The sequence below is a fragment of the Carlito syrichta genome, unplaced genomic scaffold, assembly GCF_000164805.1.
Source record: "Carlito syrichta isolate Samal-C Ts95f unplaced genomic scaffold, Tarsius_syrichta-2.0.1 Scaffold316302, whole genome shotgun sequence".
Taxonomy (NCBI): Eukaryota; Metazoa; Chordata; class Mammalia; order Primates; family Tarsiidae; genus Carlito; species Carlito syrichta.
The window spans coordinates 2,388,558-2,400,581 of record NW_007260398.1 but is presented as its reverse complement, the minus strand read 5'-3'; the positions used below and the strand labels follow the sequence as shown (position 1 = coordinate 2,400,581).

Genomic DNA, 12,024 nt, shown 5'->3' with positions numbered 1-12,024 from the left:
CACAAAATAATTTTTTATAAAACCATTAGACAATCCGGGTTTGGTGGCTCAGCCTGTAATCCCACGCCTTTGGGAGGCTGAGGTGAGTGAATTGCCTGAGCCCGCGGGTTCGAGACCCGCCTGGGCAGCGAGACCTCATCTCTACAATAAATCAACAAGTCAGCCGGGCGTGGTAGCGCATGCCTGTAATTCCGGCTACTCGGAAGGCTGATGTGGAAGGATCACCGGAGCCCAGCAGGTCGAGGCTGCGGTGGCCGGGAGCAGCCACTGCACTCCAGTCTGGGTGACCGAGTGAGATTCCAACTCAAAAACAAACAAACAAAAAAACCATTAGACATACTAAACTATGTGCATGCATTACTCTACTAGAGTAATCTTTAAAAATAAACAAAACCTCCTTAAATGTCAAAAATATATATATAAATGAAAAACTATGTCTTGCTAAGAATCTGTTTTTCAAAAAGAAATTATAAAACTCTATCAACAGACTTCAACATCTCTAGATATAAATTATTTAAGAAAATGAAATAAAACCAAGAAAACATAACTTCTAGAAAAAACTTGAATGAAAACTATGTATTACTATCTTAAAAAAACTATATCAAAACAAACTGATCAAAAAAAGGAGTAGAAAAATTTTCTTTTTCAATTAAAAAGATACAAAACACTGAAGCTTTCAAATCAGCCTGAAAAACCAACTGACCCGACCCAGCCAACCCGACACAGTCGATCACTGTTTGACTCTGTCTCTGAGTCTGGCGCACAACCCAGGCATTTCACCAGTCTCTGCCATGGAAAGAGCCAAGACAGGAGGAAAGGTTCTGGCCAGCAGGAAAACCCACGTGATGATCATGTGCTGTGAATTAAAAGTTGGGTTACAGCTTCTCGGAATGCAAGACCCACTTAATGTTGGCAAAATGTAGCCTTCTGCCTCAAAAAAAAAAAATAAAAAAAATGCGTAAGAGAGTATTTGGACATCTCCAAGCAAATTATTCTGACAGACACAGGAAGGCGGAAGAGAGACTCCTAGGAGTGGCAGAGGTACCATCTCTTAAGCCTTGGGAATTTTAAACCTTAAATAAGAGACAAATCATTTTAAAAATTTTATTTATTATTATAATTGTTTTGAGACAGGGTTTCTCTCTCTGTCTGTCATCCAGGTTGGGGAAGAGACAGATCTTTAAAGACAATATACAAATTACTGAATAGCAAGCAAGTTCAGGTATAAGCCCAGTAAAAACACTTCTGTTTTCTTAAATTTAGAATATTTAGGAAAAAATATAAAAATGTACCCTTATCGGGTTTCAAATTAAAAATTGACAAAAGACTCATGTTCCCAAATTCTGAAAACGAACAAAAAAGCAAAATCAAAAAGGAGCACATGACTCTTGATTGTTATAACTAGTCCTAATCAATAAGTTACACTACGTATTACTGCACAGTCTGCATATCTGTATCTCCAGCCCTGAACTGTGGATCTAAACTTTCTTTTTTTTTTGAGTGGGAGTCTCACTCTGTCGCCCAGACTGGAGTGCAGTGGCCGCTCCCGGCCACCGCAGCCTCGACCTGCTGGGCTCCGGCGATCCTTCCGCCTCAGCCTTCCGAGTAGCCGGAATTACAGGCGTATGCTACCATGCCCGGCTGACTTTTTGATTTATTGTGGAGATGAGGTCTCGCTGCCCAGGCGGGTCTCAAACCCGCGGGCTCAGGTAATCCACTCACCTCAGCCTCCCAAAGGCGCGGGATGACAGGCTGAGCCACCGAGCCCGGCTGATCTAAACTTCCAACAAGATCTCTTTCCCTATTCTGATGCCCCATGGACACCTCACTATCTATGTTTCCGGAGAGAATTCCAGTGGACCTTCCCACCACAGACATGCACTCATCCATGCCTGCTCCTTCTCCTGTGTTTTCCCTCTGTGAACCCTGTGGTTTGAGTTCAAGACCTGGGCATCATTCTCGATTCATCTGTCACGTCCCACCCCTTCACACCCATCAGTACTAATCTACTCCTAAAATCGCTGAAGTCCATCTCCGTCTTTCCACTTCTACTGCCACCTCCCTGCCTCGGGTCACCACCTATCCTATGCGTGGGGTGAAGAGTGTGAGCTCTGGTCAGGCTGACTTGCTCTGCAGCGAGTTAGCTGGGTGCGCTTAGACAAGTCACTCATCATCAGAACCCTAAAGTCTCCTGGCCTAAACAAGCAACAGGATAATAATAAAAATACCCGCTTCACAGAGTTGTTGGAAAATTTACAAGAAATAATCAATACAAAAGCCCCTGGAACTGCCTGGATGCTACTCAGTCTTCCATCAAGCTCACCAATCACATTCACCCTTCTGACGGTGCCAGCACAAGCCCACTCGTGTCGGCGACCCTCCTCTCCTAGTCCTCCGACACCTCCTGGTGACTGGTGTGTCTGCCTCTCAACTGTAAACTCCCTAATGGCAAGGACTGGATCTTCTTCCCATAAATGAATGAATCACTAATAAAACAATGAGCAGTAATATGAGTATTACATGCTATAATAATAAATGGCTATACATGACTATTAAGAGTTACAGACTACTGAATGTGGTAAAGGTTGAGCATCCCCCATCTGAAATGTTTGGGGCCAGTATTCCACAGTTTGGATTTTGAAATAGTTGCAGATACTACATGAGCACACTAATCTGAAAATCCAAAATGTCCCAATGAGCATTACCTTTGAGTGCCATGCTAGCATTCAAAAGGTTGCAGATTTTAGAGCATTTGGATCTTGAATGCCCAGATTTAGAATGCTCAACCTATATTTCCTTTTTTTTTTTTTTTTTTTTTTGAGTTGGAGTCTCACTCTGTCACCCAGACTGGAGTGCAGTGGCCGCTCCCGGCCACCGCCCTCGGCCCACTGGGCTCCGGCAATCCTTCCACCTCAGCCTTCCAAGTAGCTGGAACTACAGGCATGCGCTACCACGTGCCCAGCTCATTTTTGATTTATTGTAGAGATGAGGTCTCACCAAGTTGCCCAGGCGGATCACGAATCAACCTATATTTCTTAAGATTCATCAATGAGAAAAAGAATCATTCACACATATACATTTATACTGGCAAGGAATCAATAATAAAAATGATCAGCTGCCATAATATTTTGACACATAATTTTATTTCTAAGCAATTCATAAACCTTCTCTTAGAAAGTAACATACGTGAACACTTTTTGATCTTAAAACGATTCACTTTTGCCACTCAGCAATTTATTTTCCATGGTTTTGCAAGCCAAAGATATTTGTTCCACAAAACAAAGAAGCCACCCAATAGTTTCAGAACTGTGACTCAAATCTTTTCAGAGGAAGCATTTGAAAAAACATCTCTACCCTCCCACACTGACATCTAAGACTGCCCATTTATGAGAAAGACAAAGAGCATGTCTCAAAATACTGAACCCACTCTTTCACAAATAGGAAGAAGAGACTCAAATGTTTCCCTCCGGGTTGATGTTTTAAAAAAATTACAAGCAGTTGTGTCATCCTTCTTTTTACCCTTTTTCTTAAGCCATGAAACAGACTGTCCTTAGTTTTTTTAGGTGAACAGGAGTAGGAAAAAAAATTCTGATTTTATTTAAAAACCCTAGGCTGGGCACGGTGGCTCATGCCTATAATCCCAGCACTTTGGGAGGGCGAGGTGAGAGGACTACCTGACACCATGGGTTCAAGACCAGCCCGGACAACTTGGCAAGACCTCGTCTCTACAATAAATCAAGAAAAATTGGCTAGGCGTGGTGGCACATGCCTGTAGTTCCAGCTATTTGGAAGGCTGAGACAAAAGGAGTGCCTGAGCCCAGCAGATAGAGGCTGCAGTGGCCGTGAGCAACGTGCCACTGTCCTCCAGCCTGGGCGTCAGAGTGAGACTCCAACTCAAGAAATAAATAAATAAATAAAGTACAATGCTTTAAAAAAATGCTAAATGACTTTTCTCTGATTCCAATTTCTCAACCTCCGAGATAAGTTCCAGAAGAAGGCAGAGGGCCCTACTCTACTCTCTCCAGATGAGGGCGGCACATACCTGGGCTCCGTAGACGCGCTGCATCGCCTGGAGCAGCTGGTTGGTATAATCTGTGAGGGTGCCAGCATCTTCTTCAAACACACTCAGCAAAGAGCGAGTCTGGAAGAAAATAAGATAGAGGGTCCATTTTATTTCTAAGTGGGAAAATGGCAAAGGAGCTAGAAAACACACACACAAGCTACATGCACAAAGTGCAATGGGAGGGAGGTACCTGTTGGCCCTCTGGCTTTATTATTTTATTGATAATGCCAGTATGAGTTGATTCCTGGAGCTTTAATTCAGAATCCCTTTTCTAATCCTTTAGACTGCAGTGTGGGGGAAATGTGAATGTCAGGCCCAGGGAAGGAAAACCAATTTTTAAAAAAGACTGAGGAGTATTATCTGCCTTGACTTTAGCCCCTACCTACATACCAGTAAGTGCATCCAATTAAAAAAATATCTTAAAAAAGCCTCTTCACCCAAGTCCATAAACTATACACAAGGTCAGGCCTACCTGTGCACCTAGAGTGTGCTCACTGCTATGGTGTAACCACCCAGAAGTCACCAGCAGCCTGGTTTTCTGTAATCTGTAAAACTCTCAGTGACAGCAAAACAACATCCCAGAACTCATACAGTGTAACCACCCAGAAGTCACCAGCAGTCTGGTTTTCTGTAATGGTGAACGTCTTGCAGGATTGTCTTACTCTTCCCTCTTAAAATACTCCATGTAGCCAGGTGCAGTGGCTCATGCCTGTAATTCCAGCACTTTGGGAGGCTGAGGCAAGAGGAATGACTTGAGTTCAGGGGCTCGAGACCAGCCTGAGCAACATTGTGAGACCTCATCTCTACAGTAAAAAAAAAAATTAGCCGGGCATGGTGGAGCATGCCTGTGGTTCCAGCTACTTGGAAGGCTGAGGTGGAAGGATCACCTGAGCCCAGTGAGGCTGTGGTGGCTGTGAGCATACCACTGTACTCCAGCCTGGGTGACAGAGTAAGACTCCAACTCAAAAAAAAAAAAAAAGATACTCCATGTTTTTCATCATATTTTATTCAATCAAATTTCATAGCCAGAAAATTTCACGTCCCCTGGGCCCACCAGTGGCAACTCTGGGCACAAAACTTAAACAGCAATGTAACAAGAATTCTAGCGTACCTCTTCTAGGATGAAAAATTCCTCAGTGCTCTGAGCACAGCTGACCAAAGCCATTACCTGAAAAGTAATTCCTATCATTTTTATACAGGGCACTTGGCACACACTGAGCACTAAAGAAATACTTATATGTTGGATAGTGTATGAACAAGTATCAGGTATCACATAAGAGATACCTTTACTCAAAGGACTTCACTTAATGTGCCCAGGACAGTGGGAACTGAAAATACTCTGTGAGCAACAATTGGCTCTCTACTTCAGAAAAGATCCCATGGGGTATAGAATGGCGAACAAGTCACAGGAAGGTCCTCAAGAAGGTATTATCAAAGCACTTTACAGAAACAATTCATTATTAAGGCTCATTATTTCCCTGCAAAGGAACTGCAATTTCTTCTTTCTTTTTCTAGCCTATCTCAGGTAAGAGAACAAAACTGACTCCAAAGCATCCCCAGTAAACTAGAGTGGGACCCTAAGCATGGGATGGTTACCTCCCACCACACAGCTCTGCCCTTGACTTTGTTCCACAAACTCTGGTGCGCTTCACAGCAGTGCGTGCTTATCCTGCTTCGCCCAGGTCTTCCAGGCTAAAATACCTACTCCAAGACCGACATACTGTCTACATTACTAAGCCTTATCAACAGAACCACAGTGCAGTGGGTAAGGAAACTGTAATTTCATTTTTTAAAAACTCTCAGTGAGAGCAAAACAACATCCCAGAACTCATACAGTGCCTCATTTGTGTGCTAGAAGAGTTCTTTAAACTTTTTTATGGTTTCTTAAATTTTTACAATTTATTTAATGGATTCAGAGGGCGCATGTGCAGGCTTGTCATGTGGTTCCACTATATGATGGTGAGGTTTGGGCTGAACAATGAACTCTGTACCCAGAAGACAATTCTTCGACCCTTCCCTCGCCACCCCCCCCGCTTTTTACCCTTGGAGTCCCCAGTCCTATTATCTCCCTCTGTATGTCCATGTATACAACTGTTTATCTCCCAGTTGTAAGGGAGAATATGCTATATTTGATTTTCTGATTCTGTTATTTCACTTAGGATATGGACTCCAGCCCCATCTATGTTGCTGCAAAAGACACGATTTCATTCTTTTTGATGGCTGCGCAGTTCATATTCCATGGTGTATATATGCCACATCCTCTTTCTAGTCCTCTAGATGGGCACTTAGGTTGGTTCCCTGACTTTCCTATAGTGACTAGTGCTGCAATAACATACAGGTGCAGGTGTCTTTTTGATGTAACAATTTATCTTCCTTTGGGCAGATGCCCATAGTGGGGTCGCGGTTGAATGACAGTTCTCTGAGCGATCTCAATACTGTATGAAATACCTCAGGACCTGAACAAAGGACAATATTTACCAACAGCATGCATAAACACTGTAGTTTTTTTTCTATTCTATTCCATCTGTAAATAAAAATCGTGGTTCTGACCCAATGGATTTCATAATCCACTGATGGATGTCAACCAGGAGGTTAAAAAAATACTAACTCAGGAGAATGAGAAGTGATATAAGTGGATTGTGGCCATTTCACTTTTTCAAAATACTACTGATGTCCATTTAGCCAAATCCTGTTTATTGCCTTTAATTCTCTTAGGAATAAAGGTGGAATGGAAAATGAGAAGTGACAGGTAAAGACAGAGCTCCGCAAAAAGGGTAGAAAGAAAACGATCACTGTCCCTTACTCTGTCCTGCCTATGAGCCCGACGCTGTGCTTCATCTAATCCTTCCAACAACTTTAGGAGGTAGATACTATGGTTCCATTAGCCCCATTTCACAGATTATGAAACTGGGGCTTATCAAGGTTAAGAAACTTGTTCAGCCTCTCCCTACAGGAAAGCAAGGCTGGGATGTAAACTCAGGTCAGCAGGCACTGAAGGTCAACAGCAGGGTGGCTCTCACATTTGGGAGTGACTGGAGCTGGATGTTCTCTGATCATCCTACTATCAAGCTCTCACCTGGGATACCTGCCAGAAAACTACATCACAAGTGTCTTTTTTCTTTATACGCTGAACATGTGACTGTGACTCTTTAGAACTGGCAGGAAGACTGCAGTCTTCCCTATCCACTTTAACTAGTCAGTGATCGCCCTGGAAAAAATACACCAAGCTACTCAGAACACTGTTTGGCTATCCACATTCACTACACCATGTCCACTCAACTTAGGTTTGGAGCAACAAGGATATTCTGAAACATAAAGAAGGAATGAGACCAAGGACCAGGCAAAGGCACACTAATTGCTCAAAATCCCACAAAAAGGCCAGAAAGACACTGGTGTATATCACCTACAAAGAGAATAACGGCAATAATTTATGGAGTGACTATGGAATACAGGCGTGCAGACACTTTACATGTTATTTTTCCTTCATAATAACTTAAGTAGCTCTTGTATTTTAATTTTACACATGTCCAAACACAGGCTCAGATAGGTTGAGTAACTTGCCATAGGTAACAGTGGCAGATTTAGGATTTGAATTCTATCCTTTCTCTACTACCCTATACTCTTGAGAGTATGCTTGGCCAGAGAAACAAAACCAAAAGCCCTATGGATACAGACTCAGCTCTGTATCATTCCTTTACTTCAGAGTAAAGAAAGTAGGTGTTACCTAACAACTAGATATTCTCAAGAATTGCATGCAATTGATAACGTCCCAATTTTAATAGCACTGACTATTAAGGAACATTTAAGGTTAAAAACAAAGTTTGGCAGAGGGAGAGATGTCTTAGTAGAAAGAACCAAGTCTACTGAAAGGAAAAATGTGTTATACAAAAGAGCAACAGGCTGGATGTGGTGGTTCACACCTGTAATCCCAGCACTTTGGGAGATCGGGGCGGGAGGATCACTTGAGCCCAGGAACTCAAAAATAGCCTGGGCAACATAGCAAGACCTAATCTCTACAAAAAACTAGCTGAGTGTGGTGGCACGCAGCTATAGTCCCAGATGCTTGGAAGGCTGAGGCAGAAGGATGGTCTGAGCCCAGGAGGTTGATGCTGCTGTGGGCCGTCCCTCCAGCCTGGGTGACGGAGTGAGAATCTGACTCAAAAAAAATTTTTTTAAAAAAGAAGCAACAGTACAAAACACCTCCACAATGAAGACACAAATCTACGAGGTTATGTTTTGAGTTATCCTGCTTAAGAAAATAAAGGCCTGGTTGGGTGGAGAGGGCTATTCTGAGCTGGGCCACTCACTGTCAACTTCAGAACTAAGTCTTTCATTTCTGTTTCAGTTATGCCTACTGCAACAGATGCAAACAAAGCACAAAACAAAGCACCAGCAAAGCAAACAAGGAGCTGCTGTCTTTACCTTATCTCAAAAGGGTGCTAATTCCGGGTCAAGAGATAAGCCCCCGAAGAAGCACGAGCTGCAGGAGCTGCCAGCTGTTCTATTCAACAGTCATTACCCTGCGCTGCAACTACTGCCTGGGAGCAGACGGTGCCCACACCGAGGGCAAGCACTCTATTTATCAGCACATTCCCAGCAGCGAGCAGTGCCTAGCAAGGAGCAGAGGCTTAGAAACAGCAATGGAGGCAGCTGTCCTCATCCCTGAAATGTTCTGCTTCTCAAGAAGCAAGCAGAAATAACACATGGGTATACACATAGACTAGTTTTACGACACATCGTGCAACACAGCAAACTAAAAAAGAGGCAATAAAGAGATGTGTCTCAAGTTAGTCAACTGCTAGTCAGCTCTTCCTGGGTCACTCAGTTCAAACACAAAAGCTTTTGTGTTCATTTCATCAATCCTGTGCAACCACATTACTGAAGCAGCTCACATAATTACTCTACATAAAACCAGAGGAAACAAACAATAGATGGTTTCTTAGGATCTTTTCCTTTTAGTGAAACAACAATTTAGGTCATTGATGACAGGCAAGTCAGGTCCTGGGCTAACTCTGGCAATATCCCTAGTCCAGGCAAGTTGTCCGGCTCTGTCACTTTATGGTGTACAGTCTTGTGCAAGTTATTTAATTTCCCCACTCCTTGGTCATTTAATAGAGAACCTACCGCAAAAGATGATGGGAGGACTAAGTAAGCTAATATATGTTAAGAATTTAGAACAGTGCCTGCAACACAAGATTCATGCTACAGGTATCTGCTATTGTTTGTATGTTTCCACATACTCATAAAATGAAGGAGTTGGATTCACTTCGTTCCAGTTCCAAGTCTGTGAATCCTCTTGCATTAGATACAGGGCTTATACAAGATGGTGCTAAAGAAATATGCTCTGACGATCATTAAACACCTTCTTTGAAAGGACAGAGCCCAAAATGGAATTTCTCTGGCCTCCTAAAGCCAAACAATAACCCTTTCCTAGAACCCTGGGCAGGTCGCAAGACACAGGAGATTGACATCTCCCAAGGAATTTGTCTTTCAGTGATCTGCCCCTCTTATCCACGCTGGCCTGCCTATCCATTCCATCATCAGTCATGGGGGAGGTAACACAAACATATTCCATCACCCCAGCAACAGTCATGTGACTAACCCACCCATCTGCCTGTCATCCATCACCCGACTTCAATACCTGTGCTGACTGTCCCTTCATGATGATGTGAAACAGACCACCACCCAATCACCCTAACGACTTGCCCCATCAAGGGGAAGGTTTAAAAGGCATTCACCCTCAAACAGCAGCAGCCATTGCTTTTGTTAAGCTCTGGCCAGGCCATGTGTTCACTGAGCTATGGCAGCCATGCTTCTCCCTAAGTTTTGGCCTCCTCCCCTACCTTGAGGAGGTAAATCTCTGCTTTCTTTCTTCCTTTCCTTCCTCCCTCCCTCCCTCTCTCTCATCTACTGTCTAAATTATATTTTCTAACCTAACTTCCATACAATTCTTTGCATCTTTCACACGGCATTGGATTACAGCCCCGCCCCCCAGCCCTACCACCTGGTCAAACTTAACATTCTTAAAGTTAGTTCCATTCTGTAAAACAACCTCATCAAGAACTCTCATAAGGGAGACAGCCAAGTCTCAAAAGCAATGACAAATAAACTCCCTACATTAAAAGGAACATTAAATAAGAATGATGATGTCTCTAAACCTTTACACATACAAGTTCAAAGTTATAAACCACGCAGACATTACAGAATCTTAACTCTGAAGCACCTTGAAGCCACCTGCTCTGCTCCCTTGTTCTGGAGATGTTCTGCAGATGGGAAACGGAGCCAGCCAAGAGAGGAGATGAAAAGACTTGCCCAAATCACATAAGTTAGGGCCAGAATTGGAACTCAGGTAGGTCTCCTGACTTGTTCTCCAGTCCTCTATTTCCTCACAGCTGGGCAAATCCTTCAAGCCACTCAGAAATAGTGTATATTTATTTATGTGAGAGCTGGAAATGCAGAACGTGATTTGTTGGTGAGGACAACATGGAGGATCAGTTAGTGTAACCCCTCTATCCTGGCTCAGGCATCACCAGGATGGTTAGAGAAGCAGGTGTCAGCCGGGCTCGGTGGCTCAGACTGTCATCCCGCGCCTTGGGAGGCTGAGGTGAGTGGATTGCCTGAGCCCGTGGGTTCGAGACCTGCCTGGACAGTGAGACCTCATCTCTACAATAAATCAAAAATCAGCCGGGCGTGGTAGTGCGCGCCTGTAGTTCCAGCTACTTGGAAGGCTGAGGTGGAAGGATCGCCAGAGCCCAGCGGGTCGAGGCTGCGGTGGTCGGGAGCAGCCACTGCACTCTAGTCTGGGCGACAGAGTGAGACTCCAACTCAAAAAGAAAAAGAAAAGCAGGTGTCTCTGTGCAACTCAGTTTCCACAACTAAGAGGCAACAGGGGTCCTTGTTCAAGGCAATCGTTTAAAATTTCCACAATCTTCAGCTCCCGCACAACAGGTATGAGCGTGGACAAAATGCCTTCTACCAAGGGTCTTAGTTCCAATTAAAATGTCAGAAGTCTAAAGCTCCATAAAAGAGGCGTTGAATAAGATAGTCAGCCCAGTGGATGTAAACTTACCAAAATTTAAAAAAAAAATCACAGTTTGCTTACAGTTCCTAATTTACCTGTTAGGAGGACAGCAAAGAAATGGACACAAGACACCTATGCACATAGACCTTTTGATTTATTCTAACTGGAGAGATAAATAGGACCATCCAAGCATCATCCTGGGAGGCAGAATTCACTCAGAAAAAAAGGGAAAGAATCCAAAAAGAGGGGAAACAAGTTAATCTTATAATTTTTCAATTGTTGAGACGCCAGGGAATAAAGGAACTTAACCCAGGGGATGCAAAAACGGGAGAGCAGATATGAAGCTGGGGAAATGCTAAGCAAAAGAGAACAAAAGATCCTTGGGGAAAGGTGTGCTGGATTACTAATTCATGTCACTTCGCACTCATTGGCTATATTTACCACCAGTTTTTCTCTGCAGAACTCAAAGGACTTGACTCTCATCTGTCTCATCTGGAGTGTGCTAACGAAGCTCCCTGCGATAAATGGGGCAACCACTGTAACCTTCGCTTCACAAATGGGAAAACAGTGCCATGGGGAGGCCTGGCTCCGCTGGGAAAGAGACCCAGGCTCCCCGCCTCCCATTCGGCACAGGTCTCGTCACACAGCTGCAGCAGCAGTAATAGTAGTAGTAATCATAATTAAGGGTGACTCCTTGAGTGTATCAGGCATCATCTGCTGACAACTTTACGTTTTCTCACTGAATTCTAACAACCCTACGAGGCAGGTGCAATTATTATCCCTACTTTACAGACGACAAAACTAAGACACAAAAAAGTTTGCCAGGAGCACTCGGCTACTAAGTGATGGAGCCAGAGTTTACATCCGGCAGCCGCACTTTCAGCGGAGTTTGGAAGCGGGTCGTGACACCTCGACTCGGGCCGCGAGGGGCTTTGGCGGG

The 12,024-nt window shown here is 43.8% G+C and overlaps 1 protein-coding gene across 2 annotated transcripts in view; it reads right to left on the bottom strand.

The window, feature by feature from the left end:
• APPL2 (adaptor protein, phosphotyrosine interacting with PH domain and leucine zipper 2) overlaps nucleotides 1-12,024 on the bottom strand; it is a 57,503-nt gene that overhangs the window by 45,001 nt on the left and 478 nt on the right. For both annotated transcript variants that reach the window (XM_008074116.2, XM_021707016.1), the window contains exon 2: nucleotides 4,043-4,141. In XM_008074116.2, coding sequence (XP_008072307.2) covers nucleotides 4,043-4,141 — 99 coding nt within the window. The remainder of the gene's footprint in view (nucleotides 1-4,042; nucleotides 4,142-12,024) is intronic.